The sequence below is a fragment of the Scatophagus argus genome, chromosome 6 (genome assembly GCF_020382885.2).
Source record: "Scatophagus argus isolate fScaArg1 chromosome 6, fScaArg1.pri, whole genome shotgun sequence".
NCBI classification, from domain to species: Eukaryota; Metazoa; Chordata; class Actinopteri; family Scatophagidae; genus Scatophagus; species Scatophagus argus.
In genome coordinates, this window is record NC_058498.1 from 24,603,208 (window position 1) to 24,626,671 (window position 23,464).

Sequence of the window (23,464 nt, forward strand, 5' to 3'; positions counted from 1 at the left end):
TGTGATCCCTCAGTAGTTACAGCACACTCTCCGGTCCCCTTTCATAAAAAGAGGGACCACCACCCCAGTCTGCCAGTCCAGGGGCACTGTCCCCCACTTTCATGCGATGCTGCAGAGTCGTGTCAACCAAGACAGACCCGCAACATCCAGAGCCTTAAGGTACCCAGGACGGATCTCATCCACTCCCGGTGCTCTGCCACTGAGGAGCTTCCCAACTACCTCAGTGATTTTGGCTTGGGCAATGAGTGGATCCGCCAAAGGGCAGCCTTTGTAATTTCCCAGTTATTGGACTAATAAAGGATTATCTTATCTTTGTCACCGGTCCTGTTCATTATTTTTATGGACAGGATTTCGAGGCGCAGCCAGGGGCTGCAGGGTGTCTGGTTTGGGAACCACAGGATTTCATCTCTGCTTTTTGCGGATGATGACGTCCTGTTGGCTTCTTCAGGCCAGGACTTTCAGCATGCGCTGGGGAGGTTTGCAGCTGATTGCGAAGCACCTGGGATGAGAATCAGCACCTCCAAATCTGAGGCCATGGTTCTCAACCAGAAAAAGGTGGTCTGCCCCCTCCAAGTTGGAGGAGAGTTCCTGCCTCAAGTGGGGGAGTTTAAGTATCTCGGGGTCTTGTTCACGAGTGAGGGAAGATGGGAGCGTGAGATTGACAGACGGATCCAGGCATGCCCCACCGGGAGGAGACCCTGAGAAAGACCCAGGACACGATGGAGGGACTAGGTCACTTGGCTGGCCTGGGAACGCCTTGGGGTCCACCCAGAAGAGCTGGAGGAAGTGTCCATGTAGAGGGCAGTCTGGGCATCCCTTCTTAAGCTGCTGCCCTCGCGACCCGGTCCTACTAATATAAATGATGGTATTTTTTTTCTATGCCATTACATTGTGCAATAGTAATTTGATAATGGTAAATTTAACCAAAACAGTTGTCTATGTATACATTAAGTAATGCTTAACTAAGGAGGCTTTAAGCCATGAATTAATGCAAGATGTATCACATGTATCACAAGATGTATTTCTGTTGATTTACAACTGATAAAGTTACGATGAGTCTACGTGATTAGTGTTCAAGAAGGTGTTTAGGATATAATTATTTCTGACAACCATTTTGATTTTAAAAAAAAATACAGTTTCATATTTCTCTGACAGCAGGCAGACCTATTGCCCAGCTTTCAAAGAAATTGAGACAAGACAAGACAAGACAACTTTATTTGAATAGCCCATTTTTACTAGCAGTTTGTCTCAAAGGGCTTTACATAACATTATAGCAACATCACCCTCACATTGACTAAGGAAAATCTCCCAGAGAAACCTTAGGGTGAGCAACAGTGGAGGGATCCCTCACCCAGGATTGGGGAAATTGAGGAAATATATGAGTTTGAAACAGAGCTACTTGTAATTAATTTGATTGCATATAAATTGATTTATGATTTAATTCTTGTTATTCTTGTTCATTTGGAGAACTTCATGACTGCTGATCATGATGTTGTTTATAAATAAAGGTCACCAATAACCACTAGACATCATTCAGTTCATCTGTTCATCTATCTAGTCAGAAAAGGAAACTCATCTCCTGGCAAGGTGAAAGGGGTCAGTCATTTTATCAGGCTTCTCTGCATATACGTGCTATTTTTAGTGTAAACATGGTATTCAGACATTGGTTATTGTGGTTCTATGCTCATATATGATGTGGTTGGATGGTTTGGATTCAAATGGATTACTATTATATTTGTTTTAAAGCTGTTACATGAGATAATACAGTGGGAACTGAGAGGGAAAGAACTTCTGTATAGGTGTATAATTACAGTACCTGACAGAAAGCAGACATGCAGGGCGTGGTGTTGCTGATAGGTGTGTCTGTCTGTGAGTCAGAGTTTGTGTGAGACGAGCTGTGTTGTGGTAAAAATAAAATGTGTCACTGCATGTCTGTTGGTGCCTTCAGCAATTTGGCATGAGCACCCTCATAGAGAACTAACTGGTTAGAAGGCAAATGGCGCCAGGATGGTGAGGCTAGTGGTGGAATTTACGAGCATTTATTCAAGTACAGTTTTGAGGTACTTGTACTTTACATGTTCCATTTTGTGCTACTTTATGCTCTTACTGCACTACATTTTGTAGGCAAATATTGTACTTCACACTTCACTACAAAATATAAATCAACTAAAAATTTAGGTTATTATTATGATATGATTTTTATGTATCATTGTAGATCATGACTAGGCCGTACAGGTCACGTGCAGACAATCTCCATATTTTCAACTAATGAAAATCTATTATCTGTATTTACTTTCAGGTATTTCAGTACATTTTGATGAAATAAGATTCTCTTTTAAGGTAACATAACTCTTTCAAGATATGACAAACACTCACATAGAATGAACAGCAAATGTTTTGTCTCAAACATACGCGATGGTGATTATGTTCCAAACATTTGTGGCAGTGGAATTTTACATTGTCGGAAACGAAGTGCTGCTGGATCCAGAACCCTCTCCATGGCCCTGCCTGGATCCTGCTGCTCCTGCTCTGCACTGTCTCTCTATCTTCCCTGTCTCTCTCTCTCTCTCTCTCTCTCCTTTTTCTCTTTATCTCCCCCCTCTCCTGTCTCTCTCCATCTCCCTGTCTCTCCTCTCCCCCCTCTCCTGTCTCTCCTCTCCCCCCTCTCCTGTCTCTCTCCATCTCCCTGTCTCTCCTCTCCCCCCTCCCCCTCCCAGGCGGTCACAGCAGAAGGCCGTCTACACTGAGTCTGGTTCTGCTCGAGGTTTCTGCCTGTTAAAAGAAAGTTTTTCCTCGCCACTGTCGCCATATGCTTACTCAGTGTGGGGTTTTGCCCTGGGACCTGTTTCTCTCTGATTCTCTTCTCTTTGGTTGTTTGTGTTGTTTACACACCTGTAAAGTGTCTTGAGATAACTGTGTTATGAATTGGCACTTTAAATAAAATTAAATTGAATTGAATTGTTTATCAAGATGGATTTAATTTGTGCTGCTCAATGAGCAAGAGAATTTATTATGATGGTATATGTTACAAAAAAGAGAAAGCAGTATTCAAAAGGGAGAATAACACTGTTGCTTGCAGCTCTCTAACCATGAACCAACTAAACTAAACCAACAAACAGACAGCCACCTTTCATCTCTTAAATGTAATGTGTTTGGTCAGGAAAAAAAAAAGAAAAAGATTTCAGTTAGTCCAGTCAGTCTCTTAGCTGTGATGACTATGAGGGTGGAGTCATTTTATTCACAGTGCTCAAGATTAAAACAGGTTCTACAGGAAACTGTCTACCATCCACCTGAAGCTTGGCACACACAGACACACACATACATACAGACAAAACAAGGCAGACAAAAACAAAGACAGCAGCTAATCTCCCCTGAGGTCCAATCAGAAACACACCCTGAACATCATGTCAGTGCTATGTGGTATTTAATTTAATATCATGTTCTCATAAGATCATTCTCATTTCATTAAATTAGAAAAAAAAAACAAACCCAAAAAACAGAAACGGTCGCACTCACTTCTGGAAGGTACCCAATCTGCCAAACTGACAAACCCCGTGGGAGCTGCTGATGGTGACTTGCCATGTTGGAGGTGACCCAGGCTATTGTTATTGTGCTGCTTGTTCGTTTTCGGTCTGTCTCTGTTAACAGGCTATGTACCTCAGTCCTTTAAATTAGCTGGAGTCAAACCTCTCCTTCCTACTCCTTCCTAAGCCTACTCTTGATCCAAAGATTTTGGGCAGTTATAGACCGATATCTAACTTTTCCTTCCTCTGCAAGATCCTTGAGAAAACAGTTACCATTCAGCTACGTGAATGGTATACAATAATAATAATAATTTTTTTGAGGATTTTCAGTCTGGTTTAGGGCTCATCATCACAGTCACTGCACTGGTCAAAGTCGGGACTTGTTTCTCTATTTGTATTATTAGACTTTCGTGCTGCATTTGGTCATCACATTTTAGTACAAAGATAGTTATATTTAATTTGCATTTAAGGAAATGCATTGAGATGGCTTTAGTCCTATTTATCGGACAAATCTCAGTTTGTACATACTAACAAGAATCTTCTGTAAATGCCACTAGTCACGGAGTTCAATTAGCAGCAATTAGAATTATTCTTTTCTCTGACTAATACTATTCATTTTATATATGCTTCCCGTTGGTAATGTGTTACGAAACACTCCAGGCACTTCAGGCATGTCTCAAAAGCATAAAAACGTGGATAACCTGTGACTTTCTGCTTCTGAACTCAGACAAAACTTAAATTATTGAGCTGGGTCCTAAACATCATAGAAAAAAATTATCTAATGATATAGCTACCAGAGTGCAGTGGTTAGCACTGTCACCTAGCAGCAAGACAGTTTCCATGTTCTCCCTGTGCCTGCATGGGTTTTCTCCCAGTTTTCTTCTTCTTCCCAAAGTACCCCCCAAAAAACATGCACATTAGGTTAATTGGCTACTCTTCATTGCCCTTAGGTATGAGTGTATGCGTGTGTAATTGTCTCTCTTTGTGTGTCAGCCCTGTGACTGACTGCCAACCAGTTCAGGGTGTAGGCTCCAACACCCCTGCAACCCTGACGGATAAGTGGTATAAAAATGCATGGGTGGATGGATGGATGGCACTACCTTGGCCTCCAGCCCAAACATAAGGAATGTGTTAGTTATCTTGGACTACCCTCTATCACTGAAGTAACATTATAAAATCAGGAGCATCCTGTCTCAGAAAGATGCAGAAAATTTTTTTGATGCTTTTGTTACTTCTAGGCTGGATTAATGCAATTCCTTGCCAGGCAACTGTGACATCACTGAGTTGAGCTGGTTGATGATGATATAAAGCACATTTCCACCGCTTTCAACGATAAAATAAGTAATAATAGTTACTATACTGTGTATTTCAGCAGCTCCGCGCTCGTTGCTGCAGAGATTGAGAAAAAAATAAATCGACCTTTTAACCCCAAAAGTTAAAAAAAAATAAGAAACTGAGTGCATTGCACATGGCTTTGTCCTCCAGAGTTCACCTGCTTGCAGCCGTCACTCAAAGTGATCACACCTTATAAATTATGCATAATTTTAAGCCTTAATGTAATTTAAATAAGTGAGATATGTAAAAATTCACCCCACAAACAGTTGTCATGAAGGTGGCAAACATGTTTATTTCTGCTGTAAAGTTGATCAATTTAACAAGGGGGATGGGGAATGAGTCACTTCTGGTGCCAGCCTCAAGTGGCCATTAGAGGGACGGCAGTTTTTTGAAGTGTCTCATTTTTTTCTGGAAGTTGCCGGTTAATACTGTATAAGCTGTATACTGTATAAGCTCTTTAGTGATATAAGCTCCTGTGGTGACATAGCAGATATGAGTAAGTACACTATTATTTCTTCTGTATCTTTTCAATCCAAATTGCTATATTTATTATTTATTAGAAAAATATTTACAGAACAACCTGAAAAGTGGAGCTTCCCATCAATGTTTTTGAATACAAGAAAAAGGGAACAACTTACAGAGCAAACAGAAGATTTTGTAAACTTAAAGGAATAAACCTCAGTCAGCTACCCAGTTTTCTTTCATTACAAGAACGGACACTGACGTTTCTCGCTCCAACCATATGTAGCAACCTAATCTGGCACAAAATTGATCTACCAAATCCAAAGTATTCATGTCTGTTATATTGGTGCCAACACACAGCAGGCATATAAATGTGGAAGAGATAATGCAAAACAATAGAACTGAAAACGACATAAAATATGAGAATATACGGATTTTATACTGAAATGACTGTGTGACATTCTGTGCCACTAAAGATATAAGACAGTCTTAACAGTGGTGAAGACATAAAAAATGTAAATAAAAATCATATATAGAAAATAAACAAATGTAATCATATGTATGTGTGGAGATATCTGCGCTGGAGAACTTTGCCCTAGATAACTGCACAGCAACAGAGATGTGGGGCTGCGTGAAGTTACTAAATAGGTCTGCTAGGATAGTTTTGGGCATTAGATGACCATTGTTGTTATTTTATTGTTTATTTATTCCTTCCTTTCTTTGAAGTAATGACCATGTACTGTAATGTAACATTGCCTCTCCCCCTGACCTTTAGGAATGCACTGCTTGAAGGGAGGCTGGGATTGGCATTTTTTCTTTTCTTTTTGTTTCATTGAAAAATTCAAAAAATTCAATTGTCAAGGAAGGAGTATGGGAAACATGCCCTCTCTCCATTGACTGTTTTGTATTAGTTGAGCCCCACAAGCATCCCATCACCATTTGGACTGCTTTTGCTGTAGCGGACTCTTTGAGATCCAGAGATATCACTCTTCTGGGACAGATCTCCTTCCTCCTGGACAAGCTGCCTTCCACTGCTTACTGGCCCTCCAACAACCAGGACTCTCTGAGATTAAATTAAACATAAGAACCCCACAAAAAAATTCAAAAATCATTAGTTAACAGAGCTATCACTGAAACAAAAAAAAACAATCATTGCAGAATAATTTCTTTCATTCTTGGTTAAAACAATGGTTGTGCCAAAGAATTTGTTTTGTGCCCTTAAAATGTTGTGTTGGTATGTCCATTAACACACAGTAAGTTGGTCAGTTTAACTCATTGCTTCAATCACACTCTTGACCTTGTTCTAACATATGGCATTGATGTAGACCATTTAATAGTCTTTGAGCAAGATCCTCTTCTGTCCGACCATTGTTTAATAATTTTTGAGTTTATACTATTTGACTTCATACCACCAAGAAAAAACTCCTACACTAGGTATCTGTCTGATAGTGCTGTGGCTAAAATAAAAGAAACAGTTCTATTGTCATTAACTTCAGTATCATGTCCCCATACAATAATCCCTGTCAAATTGACCATTTCGTGGACAGTGCTGCAAGCTCACTAAGGACGACCTTAGACTCTGTTGCTCCGCTAAAAAAGAAACTCATAAAGCAAAAGAAACTTGCACCCTGGTATAATATCGAGGTTTGCAGATTAAAGCAAAACGTGCAAAAACTTGAGAGGAAATGGCGTTCCTCCAAATTTATTGAATCTCGCTCAATCTAGCAAGACAGTCTTAGATTATATAGGAAGGCCCTACGGACTGCCAGAGCAGCCTATTACTCAAAATGAATTGAGGATAACAGGCATAATCTCAGGTTTCTCTTCAGCACTGTAGCCAGGCTGACAGAGAGCCATAGTGCTATCGAGCCTTGCATCCCTGTGACCCTTAGCAGCAATGGCTTTATAACCTTTTTTAACGACAAGATCTCCAACATTAGAGACAAAATTCAGCACCTACTGACCTCAGCTGGTACTGATGTAACATCAAACACTAGTGTCTTAGAACCAACAGTAGAAACAGATAATCATCTTGACTGCTTTTCACCTATTGATCCCCATCAGCTATACTCAATCGTATATTCATCCAAGCCAACAACATGCCTCTCAGACCCCATCCCTACTAACCTTCTCAAAGAAGCTTTACTCTTACTTTGCACCTGTCTATTAGACACGATCAATCTGTCCCTGATTTAAAGTAGCTGTAGTCAAACCTCTCCTTAAAAAACACACACTTGACCCAGAGGTTTTAAGCAACTACAGACCAATATCCAGCCTTCCATTTCTTTCCAAGATCCTTGAAAGAACAGTCGCCAATCAGTTATATGACTTTCTTCAAAATAATAACTTATTTGAAAATCTGGCTTTAGAGCTCATCATAGCACAGAAACAGCATTGGTCAAAGTCACAAATGACCTCCTCCTGGCATCAAACAAGGGATTTATCTCTGTCTTTGTACTGTTAGACCTTAGTGCTGCATTTGACACCATTGACCACTCTATATTACTGCACAGGTTGGAACACCTAATTGGCATCAAAGGAACTGCATTAAGCTGGTTTCAGTCTTATTGATCGATTTCAATTTGTTCATGTTAATGATACATCGTCCACACTCACAAAGGTTAGTCATGGAGTTCCCCAAGGTTCTGTCCATGGGCCAATAACATTCATTCATATTCATTCATATGCTCCCCATTGGTGATATTACTAGGAAACACTCCATACATATTCATTGTTATGCGGATGACACACAATTGTACTTATCAATGAAACCAGATGAAACAAATCAGCTAGTCAAGCTTCAGGCATGTCTTAAAGACATAAAAACCTGGATGACCAGCTATTTCTTACTTTTAAATTCAGACAAAACTGAAGTTATTGTTCTCGGCCCCGAACACCTTAGAAACAAATTATGCAGTGATATTGCATTGCCAGATGGCTTAGCCATGGCCTCAAGCTCCACTGTATTATTTCATATATATATATAATTTAGGAGTTATCTTTGACCAGGACATGTCCTTTAACTCACACATAGCGAATATTTCAAAGACTGCATTCTTTCACCTCCACAATATCGCAAAGATTAGGCACATCCTGAGTCAGAAAGATGCAGAAAAATTAGTCCACGCATTCATTACCTCTAGACTGGATTACTGTAACTCCCTTCTATCAGGCTGCCCCAATAAATCTATAAAGGCTCTCCAGCTAATCCAGAACGCTGCAGCACGACTACTGACAAGAACCAGCATGAGAGATCATATTTCTCCTGTTCTGGTTTCTCTACATTGGCTACCTGTAAAATTCAGGATAGATTTTAAAATTCTCCACCTCACATATAAAGCCCTGAACGGTCAGGCGCCATCCTATCTTAAAGAGTTAATAGTAGCCTATTATCCCACCAGAACTTTGCTTTCCCAAAATGCAGGGCTACTTGTGGTTCCTAGAGTCCTCAAAAGTAGATTGGGAACCAGAGCCTTTAGTTATCAAGCTCCTCTACTATGGAACCATCTTCCGGTTTCGGTCCGGGGGGCGGACACCCTCTCTTTTATTTAAGAGTAGACTAAAAACTTTCCTGTTTGATAAAGCTTATAGTTAGGGCTGGCCTGGGCCGACCCCTAGTTATGCTGCTATAGGCTTAGACTACCGGGGGCCCTCCCATGACGCACTGAGCTCTTTCTTCCTCTCCCTCTCCTTCTGCACACATTCATGTCCCATTAATGCATATTACTAACTCAACTTCTTCCCTGGAGTCCCTGTGCTTTCTTGTCCCGCAGATTCCTATCCATCATGATTGGACCTCCTGCTGTGGTCCTGCTCAAAACCTACTGCGATTACTACTGTTTAGTCATAATCTGATTTAATTCTGTTACGACTCAGTACAGCTACTACCATTATTGTTACTACTATTGTTATCAAAATCGCCATAATACCTTCTGTATACTTCATTGTCATTATCATTATCTACATTTCCGATACTTCTGGTATTATTACTGCTGCTATGCATCTCTGCTTGTGTGCTCCTTCTCTCACACCCCACCCCCCCCCCCCTCTCTCTCTCTCTCTCTCTCTCTCTCTCTTTCTCTCCTGCTCTCTCTCTCTCTCTCTCTCTCTCTCTCTCAACCCAACCGGTCAAGGCAGATGGCCGCCCATCTTGAGCCGGGGTCTGCTCCGAGGTTTCTGCCTTCTAAAAGGCAGTTTTTCCTCGCCACTGTCGCCAAGTGCTTGCTCAAGGGGGAATGTTGGGCTCTCTCTATTTAGAGTTTAATTAAAGAGTTTGGTCTAGACCTGCTCAAATCAGAAAGTGTCATGAGATAACTTTTGTTATGAATTGGCGCTATATAAATAAACTGAATTGAATTGAATAATAGTTTTTATTGCAAAATGATACTTATCTCTGAATGGTTGTTGTTATAATTTAACTTGTCTTTGTCTGTGGTTATTGTGAATGTACTTGTAACAGCAGCCGGATTCATGACAGTCAGTGCTCGAATTTACCCTTCCTCAATTTTAAGAGACTGTTATTTCCCACTTATTAATTTGGCTATTGGTCCCTGGTGACAGATAGATAGATGGATTACTTTATTCATCCCCGAGGGGAAATAAGGTTGTCATAGCAGTCCGATATACTTCAATACAGTAAAAACACACAATGACACAAAATACTGGGTATAAAAATAGAATAAAATACACTAAAGGGAATAAAATATACTAAAGAGGATAAAATACACTAAATGGTACTTGTATGAAAATAAATAATAGTAAAAACAGTATCAGAATATACCATTTTTTCAGAGTGCAAAAAGGTGAGAGGTAGATTTAGTCCAGGTGTGTAATTATGGCTCTGACAGAGGTAGTTGAGTTATAAAGTCTGATGGCAGCAGGTAGGAATGATTTCCTGTATCGTTCCTTAGAGCAACGGAGTTGAATGAGTCTGTTGCTGAAGCTGCTCTTTAACTCGTCCAGTGTTTTGTGGAGAGGGTGAGAGGGATGGTCCACGATTGCCAGCAGTTTTGCCAGCATCCTCTCCTCTACCACCTCCTCCAGGGTGACAAGTTTACAGCCAACAACAGATTCTGCCTTCCTGATAAGTTTGTTCAGGGTGACAGGGTGATGCCCCGATTTTTATTCCCATAATCACTGACCCTTCTTAGTAACCAAAATGCCACTACTAGTGCACAATGATCCAAATGTTAATACAGAGCCAACAGCTATTCTGCTGCCTAGCAGTGAAAAATCATTTCATGCAGCTTTCAACCACACATCTTCTCAATAGTGAGCCACAATTAAATATGACAGGATTCTTGTCCTCAACAATGGTGGTCATCTGTTGAAAAGCTAAATATGTTAGTCTCACCGTGTTCTCTCCCTGGCCCTCAGTGTGGTAGCTAATGAGGTGTGACTTGGTGTCGAAAAGCATCTCAGTAAAGTTTCCTGGAGGACCAGCAGCTCCCCCACACTGGCAGAAGAGTAGCAACAGGGGAATGACTGTAACAACAACAACAGCAAAGTTTTAGTCTATCTTAATGGCTCCCAAAGTGATGTGGGAACTACAGTAGCAGTCGGGTCCTCAAAATAGAGGGGCTGTACAATACAATTCTCTTGTAACAGGCAACCACTTGATGTATCTATAACTAGTCTATTCTAAGATTAAAAGTGTAATACAACACAAATAGGAAGGAACTAATGAAAAAACAGGTTTAAATAATAAATTCAAAAAGCTGAGAAATTGATAAGGCAGGTGGGTTGGCCTATAATCTGAAGGTCCTACAGGTTAGACCACAGTGCGGGGAGGTTCAGGTCAACTTACAAGATGTAGGACAAGACACATATCGCACATATCATTGGTTATGGCAGGCGGGTCAACAGGTGACAAAGCGGTGTTCTAAGTTTGTCAGGATCTGCCAGATCTCCCCTCCTTCTGTGCTCCTCTGTTTCCAGTCACTTGTGTTTCGGTTTGTCCCTGTCATGTGTCTCAACTCCCCTGTCTGTCTTTTTGGCCTGCCCCGAGCTGGGCGTATTCACCTGAGCACTGCCTTCCACCTCTACACCTGCTCACTTCCTGATCACGCTGATATCAACTCCACTCCTGTCTGCTGCATGAAATACCAGTTCACGGTTTCCAGGTTCATCAGATCGGTGTGACTCCAACTGTGGTATCAGTGCTTCAGGCTCTCACTAATCTTGTGAAATTGTGATCGCTCCACCGTGACTCACGCCCAACTCTTCCCTGCATTCCTCATGTCTCCTGGTGTCCTGCTCTGCAGACCATCGAATTTTGTGTATTTTTCCCCTGATCACTACTCACCTGCCGCCCAAGTTTTTGAATTATTTTACTTCTACTTCTACTCTTTTTCAGACTAAGAATTTTTGAACTCTGGTTGGAACTTCACATAAAATCTGTTAAACCTCATTTTCGTGTCTGTGTGTGTGGAGTTCAGCTCAGAGGGTCCTCAACTTATCTATTTTTACGTAACACAGTTATTAATAACTGGCAGAATAATGTTCAGAAACATTGCAATAGTCCATATGCCACCTCTTTCTGTCTCTCAAATTCATACACTGTTTGAGGGAAGAAGAAGACAAAGTGACAGAGTTTGCATCTTTATAATTATTCTTATTATTCAGCATATTAACAGTTTTTGTGGGTCAGGCAGTATTGATTAGCTCTTATAAGGGCTTAGGTGGGTAGTGTATTACTTCCTACCTTCCTTCCTCCCACTACTTTCTGAGGTTCGTCTTGATGTTCTGCCAATTTAAAATCACACCTTACTTGGTCTCAGGCTATGTACCTGTGAATATTTATGTATTCAGAATTTTCATTGTGTCAGTGCCTGACGAATAAATCTTATTATTATGTTCATATTGAACAAAGTCCTTAATTCTTATTTTCTATTTGAAAAAAAAAAAGACAAAAAAAACATGTATTGGCTGCAAGCTAGTTTTGCTCTTAGTTTTGAATAATTTGCTCTGGCCTCAGCTTTGGCCTAACTAGATTTGAACCTGTCTTCATCAATGTTTGATCACATGACCCTTCATCATAACCAGCATCGCATCATACTTACGTAGTAAGAGCAGCAGGCCCAGAAGTAGCAGTCCGATGCCTGCAGGTCCGAACTCTACCCCTTTGCTGGACTGACCACTGCTGCCTCGTTTTCCACACTGCACTCCATCCTCACAGGTGCAAACTTGGACCTTCACTTTCTGTGGTTCTGGACAGGAATGTCCCTGCTGATCCTTGACCAAAAATTCCACCTCATACACACCAGGCCACATGGATTCCTTCGCCCTCAGGATCGCTGCAGTGTCTTCCAGCAACAAGACAAACAAATGAAAAGAATAGGAAATTGTTGTGGCAAATTTTCCAAAAATATACTCTATGCTAGCCCTGCGATTGACTGGCGACCAGTCCAGGGTGAACCCCGCCTCTCACCCGTAGTCAGCTGGGATAGGCTCCAGCTCCCCCGCGACCCTGACGGATAAGCGGTATAGAAAATGGATGGATGGATGGACACTCTATGCTATAAATAATGGAACACCGTAACCAACTGGCTGGCATAGTATACAGGAACATCTGCAGTCAGTATGGGCTGGAAGTCCCAAGGTCAGAATAAAAGACGCTTCCCAAGGTGGTTGAGAATGACCAAGCTGGGATCCTCTGGGACTTCCAGATTCAGACTAACAAAATGGTGACGGTGAACCAGCCGGACATTGTGGTGGTTGACAAACAGCAGAACCTTCAAACTCCCAGGAGTAGAGGACTTGAGCTTGAAGAAGACACACACACACACACACACACATATATATACTGTATATCCCTGTATATCTAGATTTCCCTGACACCAGTCGATCACGCCTAAGACATGTAAAAGAATGACACCAAAACTTACCAATTTAGGATAAAAAAGGGATGCACGGCCATTCTGTCTTAACTTGAAATTCAGGAGCCTTTTGTAAAAGAATAAACTCAATTGCACTGAACACTGGAACATAACCACAGTGAAAAAGTTATTGTTGTTGTACTTATGTTATTGCCTTTAAGGTCAAACCCTGTTCTTCATTTCATTTTTGAAGCTTAAAGCCACTCATGCAGAATGAAACAAAATAATAAAAACTTTCCAATTTAATAAGCCTTAACCTTAGTTTATGTCAATATTGAGCCATTTCCAACTTTATACCAACTGTGTATTTTTTAGCTATATTCCATATACCATAACTATTAAATAATTTACAGTATTCTCCTTACCATTGAGATGCTCCACTTGCCATTTGCCCTTAGTGCCCACTTGGACGATTACAAAGTCAAAAGGAGGTCCGTTAGGGAAAACATCCTCATCTTTAGCATTCACAATAACAGAATCATGTGTGGTACACATAGTCTGGATGTTGCTGGTCAGGGTGGGGCAGTGGTCATTAAAATCTTCCACCTGGACTGCTACGGTGCCGGTGGCCATTGTAGCAGGCTGGTCTGTGTTGGAAACACAAAGAGAAATAAGGACAGATCATTCAGCATTTCCTTTTTGCCTCACTTTGCCTCAGGACAACATTGTACACAAGAAAACCAACATGTATCACCATCAGTGACGTGCAGTCAGGTGAGGCAGGAGAGGCCGTGCCTCACCTGTCATCACGGAAAGAAAAAAATGTAAAATGAAAAAATAAACTAAATGGTTATATTTATCCAGTGATTTGTTCTATAAAGTTATTTTCCATTTAACTTCACTGGTTTTAATTCTCTTTTTATTAAAATAATAAACTGAATAAACTACTCTGTAGGGTTTACATGTTTGTAAATCTGATTGTGATGAAGTCAGTGCCTCACCAATCACTGTAGGTTGCTGAAGCCACTAGTGAAGTTAAGATTTTTAAGCTTGAGGTGTAGTACCTTTTCACAGCTACTTTCCACTGAGAGTATTAGTCTGATGTGTAAAATATCTGAGTCTGCACTAAACACAGAGAAGAGTGTACCTTCAGTGATGCACAGCACTTTAGCAAAATATGTCCCATTGACCAGAAATTCAGATTCTCTATCAGGCATCTTGTTCAGTTTGATCTCAGCTGTCTTTGGGTCGATGGTTAGCCAGTTGTCAGGGTCTGAGCCCTTGGCATACCTGCAGCAGAAAAAAGCTGTGTCAGTTGTTACTACTGATTGTAGAAAATTAAGCTGACATTGTAATTATAACTGCAGACACTTCATGTGTATGTGCTTGTGTATGTACTGACCTGACATTCTCAGCTGGTTTCCCAGTGTCTCCATCTATTGCAGGGTAGCGGGCAATAACATCATTAATGTTGAAGGAGTTGCCTCCCTCTGAGATGGGAACAGCTTTGACTTTGGGGTCAAAGGCTGGCCCCTCAGGCTGATTCTTTACATTGATTTTGACTGGATAGGTTTTAAATGTCGTCCCACTTTGCCATGATGATCCTCCAGACCAACTTCCCGTACCAGTACCTCCAGTTGATCCAGCTGTTCCTCCTCCTCCTCCTCCTCCTCCAAAACTTATACTAGTTCCAGAACTTGCCCCAGATCCATCATATGGTGGAGCCTTGTTTCTAACAGATATTCCTAGGTCAAGGTCCTTCACGTCCTCATAATTTACAGCCTGTGAAATGTCACACACAAACACAATGGTCACAGATTATTATTATAACAATAACAACACACGATTTATATCACATATCACGATTTGTCAACTCAGGCTCATTATATTGAATAAAATAAGGACTGAACAGCAGGTGCTGTTTTGTGTACATTGATAATGTTAAAGATGGATGTCTGATGGATACGTCACTGTCATTTTTTCTAGATGTGGAAAACATAGTTAATCAGGAGTGTCAGGAAGGACTTGATTTTAGGTTAGTGTTTAAGTTTGTTTTAAAAATAGGTTCAGTGAAGGCAAATTTGTCACTGACAAGATGTCAGAGAAGTTAGAGAATCAATTTTGAGGGGCAACTTCTTAAAACAGAATAGAAGAATAAACTCAAGATGGCGGCGCACAGTAGAGCAGCTGCCTCTTGAGCTTTCGGGACTAAGTCCTATTTTAGCTACTCAGAGGCCGTTTTTAGCACTAGTTCAGAGCTAAATCCGTGTGTGAAGTACAGCCCAACTGAACTTATGCTTGTCAGAGATAGTTTGGTTACTACGATCTCACCAAAGCAGAAATCCACACTTGGAAGACAGGGGCTTCTGAGGACAACAGAGTGGCGCAGCAGAGTACAGGGAGCGGCTGGCAAGAGGAAACGATGTGCCCGAAAGCAAAAGCATACATGCATATCTATCCTCACATGCTAAACTGGCTTCTTATTCATTTATTTTCTTTCTCAGAATTTTTAGGTTTTTTTTATATTGTAATTGTCTTAGCCTATATATTCTTTATATTATATTTACTTAGCTTATATTTCTATTTTTTTTATTCAACTTTTCATTTCATATTTTTTATAAAAATTCCCTACCTATTGCTCCCAGGACCTGAGTCCGAATTTCATACCATAAGCATGCAAATGTGAGCTGGTATGACAATAAAAGTTCCTTGATCCTTGATCCTTGAAAGAGGTCCTACACCCAAAGCATCTAGTGAGGCTAAGCCCACAGGTATGAGAAGGAGCTGCTGCTTTGTGGAACAACCATATGTAAGAAGAGTTTATACCACATTTATCTCACAAAGGACTGGGATGCTAAGACATGCATTATATTGCTTCTCATTAAATACTCCCAAACCCCGGTTGTGCTGCTCATTCACAAGTACCTTGTCAAGCATTAGGATGCCCTCATTGGTGATGGGGTCTGTTTTAATGCTGAAGTATCCCGCCTCATTGCCTTTGACAATGTCAAACACAGCTTGCCAGTTGTCTGTTCCCTCCAGGTCCGGGTCTTCTGCTTTGAGTCTCATCACCTCCACACCTTGTGTATTCTCATCAATGCTGCCCTCATACTGCAAGTAAAACACATTATGAGATGAACGTAACAAGGTTTTCTACAAGATCTGTTTGACGACACATTCGTGATGAACATTTCTTCTTTACTGAGTGATCTGTGAGCGTGTCAACATTTTAATATATTCCTTATTTCCTCAAACAAAAACAGTGAAATCATACAGCTCTGAAAATCCTCAAGGACATTGTTTTTCTTGTACAAATATACAATTGATATACCAATATGTTGATATAGGAGAGTGCAAAAAATAAAACTACCGCTTCTTTTTCCAGTGTAGGAAGGTTGTCATTCACATCCAGGACCTTAATGGTAACAGTGCTGGTTGCAGCGTTTCCCCCGGGACTGCCATTCAAGTCTTGACCTCTCACTGTCAGAGTGTACTGATCTGCTTTCTAAAAAGTAGGAAAAAAATTATAAATACCAACATTAACTGTCATTTCCAGAAATTATAGGAATGAAACTTGTCATTTTCTGGTAGGGTCATAAATGTTTTGGAATTAAGGTGGGAAGAAAGGACATATTGGAAAATTTCACTAAGAGTATGACAATGCACCTTGATGTCTGTGGGGCTAATCTTATCTAGAGTAGTGTACATGGTCATACACACAAATTAAGTGCTCTGTTTGAAGTTGTGTATGTTTTGGTCAGGGATGTTAATGTCAAAGGATTTCATACCAATCATGCAACAGTTGGTGTTGTATATGAAGGAGTCTTTGCACATAAAGATGTTGCCCTGATGGGTATCCAAGACATCTTATGGATAATTCCTTTCAAAAGGTATTAATCAATAAAGTAAGATCACCAAGCAATAGCACATGTTGTCTATGAGAAGAAACTAGCATGCTGTAATTTCTCTGCACTAGAAGATGAAGTAAGGGAAAGAAATCTTCAACAGCTGAAGTTGGGAAACACTGGCATTTTGAATATTAATGAAGATCCAAGCTGGGTTTGGCTGCTGGCATCCTTGCACTGAGGATTAATGATGAATGGCTAATCAAGCAAACTAGCTAACGGAGGTCATGTCACATTAACACATAACATACAGTGGCTTGTATTCAGACCCCTGGAACTTTTCCACATTTTGTCACGTCACAGCCACAACAATAAATCAATTTTATCAGCATTTTATGTGAAAGATCAACAGACAATGGTGAAGTAGAAAGAAAATTGTACCTGATTTACAAATTTTTTTACAAATGAAAAACTGAAAAGTGCGGCGTGCAAAAGTATTCAGCCCCCCTCAGTCAATACTTTGTGCAACTGCCTATCGCTGCAGTTACAGCTGCAAGTCTTTTGGAGTAAGCCTCTACCAGCTTTGCACGTCTACAGAATGAAATTGTTTCCCATTCTTCTTTGTAAAACAGCTCAAGCTCATTCAGATAAGATGGAGATTGTTTGTGAACAGTCGTTTTCAGATTCTCGATTGGATTTAGGTTTGGACTTTGACTGGGCCATTCTAACACAGACTATGTTTTGTTTTAAACCATTCCATTGTAGCTCTGGCTTTATGTTTAGGGCCGTTGTCCTGCTGGAAGGTGAACCTCTGCCTCAGTCTCAAGTCTTTTGTAGACACCAACAGGTTTTCTTCGAAGATTGCCCTGTATTTGGCTCCATCCATCTTCCCATCCAGCATGATGGTGCCACCACCATGTTTGACAGTGGGGATTTTGTGTTCAGAGTGATGTGCAGTGTTAGTTTTCCGCCACACATAGCGTTTTGCTTTTAGGCCAAAAAGTTCAGTTTTGGGCTCATCAGACCAGAACACCTTCCTCATGTTTGGAAATGGGACTTCTTATGGATTTCTTTCAACAATGGCTTTCTTCTTGCCACTCTTCCATAAAGGCCAGATTTGTGTAGTGCACGACTAATAGTTGTCCTGTGGACAGATTCCCCCTCCTGAGCAGTGGGTCTTTGTAGCTCCTCCAGAGTTACCATGGGCCTCTTGGCTGCATCTCTGATCAGTGCTCTCCTTGTTCGGCCTGTTAGTTTAGGTGGAATGCCATGTCTTGGTAGGTGTGTAGTTGTGCCATACTCTTTCCATTTCCGGATGATGAATTGAACAGTTGTCCGTGAGATGTTCAAAGTTTGGGAAATCATTTTATAACCTAACCCTGCTTTAGACTTCGCTACAACTTTATCTCTGACCTGTCTGGTGTGTTTCTTGGACTTCATGATGCTGTTTGCTCACCAGCATTCTCTTAACAAACTTCTGTGGCCTTCACAGAATACACACAGGTGGACTTTATTTAATCATTAGGTAAGCATTTGATCATTCAGCAATGATCAGGCAACTTCTGACAGCAATTGGTTGCACTCAGGAAAAAGGGGCCTGAATAGTTTTGCATGCATGCATATTTTTCCTTCTACTTCACAATTGTGTGACACTTTGTGTTGGTCTTTCACATAAAACACCACTAAAATTTATTTATGTTTATGGTCGTGGCATCACAAAATGTGGAAAACTTCCAGGGGTACGAATGCTTTTGCAAGCCCTGTATAACTCATGCTACAGTGTGTTTGTGACAGGTTAAGTCATCTTGGTTTTTGTTAAGTTGTCATCCCAAAGACAATATAAACTTTCCATAAAAAATACACACAAAAAAGACAGATTAAAGGGGTTCCTTCTTGACTAAATCTGATTGGTGATTGGATTAGCTGGCATTGACCAGATGATAAAGTTAAAAATTTAATTCCTCCATAATTTAGATCAGATCTTTGGATCTGTTGTTGTAGTCCATACCTCTCTGTCCAATAAATTGTTGACAAAGATGGTTCCATCTGTAGAAATGCCAAACATGCCATTGGGTGGATTCTGATTTACGATGGAATAGGCAATCTGAGAGTTCTCATTCCCTGGTTCATCAGCATCAGTTGCAGTTATTTTCTGAATAGAAGTCCCTGGAAAAAAATAAACAAGTTATTTTTAGTTTTATTTTTGATTACATGCAGTATTCAGTGCATTTCTTTCCTAATGATATCTTTGCATCTTTGTGAATATTTTTAATCGTGCATTGTTTGCATGCATACTTAGTTGGTAGGAGAATTTTTCACTCCCTTTGCTGAACAAAAGTTACGATCATATTGGTATCAAGTGTTTCATATATCATTCGCCATTACTGATTCATCCACAGCTGTGTAGCTGCATCATATTACAGTTTTTTTTAACTGCATAAACTATCTTCACCTAGTAAAACACTATTTGCAGATCTCAGTCCCTCCTTTTGCAAAACTCTAATGGCCAGACAACTTCACAATAACAATATTGTTGCTGTAAGTATAGTTTGTAAAGTTTAAAAATAAGGAATAAATTACACTGAAAATATGAGTGTAGGGAGGTGAAAGACAGTCTGAAACCATAACTGTACAAAAGCATATGAAACAACAGCAACCAAATGAGCTCATAAACAAAAGATCCACAAAGTCTAACAGCTGTGCTGGATGATTTCTATGATGCTGTCATATGCATTATTATTACTTGCACTATTATTAGCATGATATCAATAATTCATTTTTAAATATCTTTAATAAAAGCATATTGCATTGCCCATACTTTTGCCTTGTTCCATTTATCATTTTAGACATTAAGGATTGCTTTGTCAACACATATCAGGACAGAAACACTAACCTGGAGGAGTGAGCTCCTGCACCTCACAGGGCATGATATTTCCAAACACTGGAGGGTTGTCATTCTGATCTACAACCTTAAATCGTATATCAAAGTTTTCTTCTGCCAGCCTACCATCTCTGTACCGAACAACACCTGACAGCTGGAACAGAAAAGTCAAATACTGCTATTTTTGCCATCTGTCAGTTGAATTTACAAACATAAATATCCTGTAAAATAAATAAAACAAAAATCTCGAAATGAAATATGAAAAGCTGCAATTACTTTAGCAAAGAAAATTGACATAAAAGTCAAAACAACAGATCACGTGTCACTTACGTTGTACAAAGCAATGGACTCCCTGTCAAGCACCTGAGTCACACGAATTACTCCAGTTACAGGGTCAACCACAAACACATTGAAGGGATACTGGTTTGCACCAATCCCCTCTAAAGAGTAGATGATATTCCCTGTGCCATCATCGAAATCAGAGTGAATCTGAAACACAAAGAAGAGCAGATTATGCTAAACACAATCTCCTTTATATTACAGTTTTTCACAATTGTTAAAACACATTTTTTGAATCCTCCTGTCTTTTCTCAGAATTCTAAACACAAAACTTTTTTCTCAAACTACATTCACATAACTTCTGATTCTTTTGGCAAAATCACATCATCACCTCAAAATAGTTTTACATGTGCTCAAAACCGAACAATGTTGTCAGATCTTGCACAAATCAGACAAAATAGAAAAACCGCTGATCAGTCATTAAACACTACACCAAAAAAATGAAAACACAGTGGTCAAGGCATGTTGCTTATGGAGAAATGTTTATTGGTCACAATAAAGTATAGCACATGCATTTTCTATCTCCAAAAGTAAAGACAACAAAGATTTCACAACTCAGTGGATTTAGCATTTACTCTGCATTCAAACATAAACTATGGTAATAATAGGTACTGTGGGAAAAAAATCATGCTGAAATTGACAAACACAAATGAAATTGTCCAGCCTACGTTCAAAGGGCACTCTGTAAACTTGTTTCATTAGTATCCTGTTATGATGGAGGATATGGTCAGTGGTGGAAAGGCTCACACTATTGATTCCCTCGAAGTCTGTATGGTTCTCAATAATTTGTTGCTGTATTTCCCGTTGTGTAATGGCATTATTTTGACAGACAATGTCAGCTACAATGGCCTCCTGCTGGGGTGTGAACATGGGTGTCCTCCCACCCCTGTATGGCAGTCTTGCAATCCTGCAAAAAGAGAATGTGCAAAATATATGTAATGTAATGTTCTGAAATATATATACAGTATACAGTAGTACTTTAAACGTTCAATGATAAAACAGTACAGTAAAGTAGACTGTACCTGTTCTCATGTCTGAATCTCCGGATTATGGTGGACACAGAGAATCGGCTGATGTTTGGCTGAACTCTTTGGCCTGCCTCCCTCATGGTCATGTCATCCACCAGTACATGGTCTATGACTGTAGCCCAGATTTCATCAGAAATTGGCACTCTTCATCTCCCTCCTCTTCCTCTTCCTCCTTCTTTTCCTCCGTCTCTACCTCCTCTTACACGCACTCGTCCTCTGTGTCTCTGATCCACTGCTGTCATGAGCTTGCAGAACCATCCTGCTTGCACTCTGAACAGGCTTATATTGGTTGTCATGCTGTCATGACATGATGAGAAATAAGTGTGATCAATTTTGAATCGTTGTGTTCAATGAATGACACGTGTTTTATTTGTGTTCATATTTTGCCACTTGTTGTTACCGTTATGCATCACAAGTGCATCACAGTGACAAATGTGTTTTATTGCATGAGAATGTGTTTAGAGTTTTGCAAAAGGAAGGACTGAGTTCTGCAAATAGTGTTTTACTAGGAGAAGATAGTTCATGGTTTTGTCAAAATGATGCTCAGTTCAGCAAATGAGTTTAGGCAACTGAGCAATTGATTCACACAACAGAAATTAGTGTTTTAGCAATTCTGAAAAACTGTAATATATACTTCATTTACTTAACACATACATTTATAACACTCAATGCTGCATGGACTATTACATCATAATGTGAGTTCTTACTACAGTTGATTGAGATCTGTATAGTTTTGTAAGTATCTTACTAGCTAAAAGCATTAACTAGTCACATGTATAATATTATTTGACTGCTGATATAGTGCGTCTGAAAGCATCATGTGTTTATGATTGTAGTCATAAAGCACATCTTATGATACACTTTAATACATAAGATACGTGGTCTTAATAGAAGGTGTTACTGATAGTTCAGGTTTTGCTTTCTGTTGCATATTTGCATTCAGAGTTAATCCTTCTGCCATTTTTTTGTGTCTCCTATGCAAAATGAAATACAAAAGAGGCAACAAATATGATTTACAGGACCTAAAAGGTGGTGTTACAGTCAATAAAATGTTTATGTTTGTATGTCCTATCAGTTTTAAAATTAAGAAATGTTCTTGTTTCAGTGACACTGAGCAGCTGTTACAGTGGGGAACCTGTAGGTACCCACCGACCACATATCCCCTGTGTGTGCTGCAAGATAACATTGTACTGCTTCTTTACTTGTTTATTTGGTTTATTTGGTTTATTTGTTTTTTATTGTTATTAGCTTAAGGTCCATTTTCAGAACTATTTATTCTGGGTGTGGAATGTGAAGTGAATCCGAGTCAAAGCAAGAGAATAGAGTTCAAGACAAAGGCCAGTGACTCACCTTGGCAACAAATTCGCCTTGAGTATAGTCTACATTTTCCTCCAGTGCCCTCCGGGGAATCGTAAAAGCCTTCACCACAGCAACAGCCTGGAGCTGGAATGCAGTTCATGTATTACAGTTGGAGCAACGGCCAAAAAGTCAATACAGAACATGCATTCGGGAGAACGTTGGAAAACTGTCAACAGTTATGATCAGACAAGCTTACCGCATGAGTGTGTACTGTCAGTTACTGAAAGTACGGCAGCTCAGTCTCACAGCAACAACATTCCTGTTTGCACTGGCTGGCAAATTTCATCTTTTGTAAGAAAGTCATACCTTCTCAAACAGTCAAAACCAAAAGTAATAAACACTGAAAGGGAAGACACTCCAAAACTCCAGCAATTAGAGCTGATGATCAGATAAGGTTATTGAAACCATTTCACATTTACTGTTCCACATTCTTTGTCAGTTTATATCTCTATCAGGCGTAAACCTAGAATAGATCATTTGTTTGTGTGTCCTTGTGTCCACAGCTTATCTCATATGCTACTGGACCCATCAACCTAATATTTTTTGTGCATGTTTATAACTGTATGCTCAATGACCTCTAACGGCTGCAGTGACAACTTATTGTATTAACTGCTCTGTTTTATACAGCCAGTGGCTGGCCAGTAGGACCTGCAATCACTGATCACTAAATACTTCAGTTTGGAATATTGTTTCCACTAAGGAAAAACAATGATTTTCTGGGATTTTAAAGGGAAAATGCACCCAAAAAAAGAACTCACATTGTTCCATCAGACCATCGGTCTCACTGAGGTAGAACAGAAAGAGAACTGTGGTCATTAAAAGAATGAAAGGTGTCCCATTTTAACAAGAACAGAACAAATAGCCAGCCAGATGC

At 40.0% G+C, this 23,464-nt stretch overlaps 1 protein-coding gene across 1 annotated transcript; it reads right to left on the reverse strand.

Moving 5' to 3' along the window:
* Positions 1–5,128: 5,128 nt before the first annotated feature.
* On the reverse strand, positions 5,129–22,686 carry LOC124060718 (desmoglein-2-like; the record flags this gene model as incomplete). Its single annotated transcript, XM_046391974.1, has 12 exons — positions 5,129–6,384; positions 10,675–10,805; positions 12,383–12,625; positions 13,564–13,785; positions 14,286–14,428; positions 14,541–14,920; positions 16,064–16,249; positions 16,509–16,643; positions 18,992–19,149; positions 19,877–20,018; positions 20,195–20,353; positions 22,582–22,686. Coding segments are annotated over 12 exons (2,160 nt in total), but the record flags the coding sequence as incomplete, so codon positions are not given.
* Between the last annotated feature and the right edge of the window lie 778 nt (positions 22,687–23,464).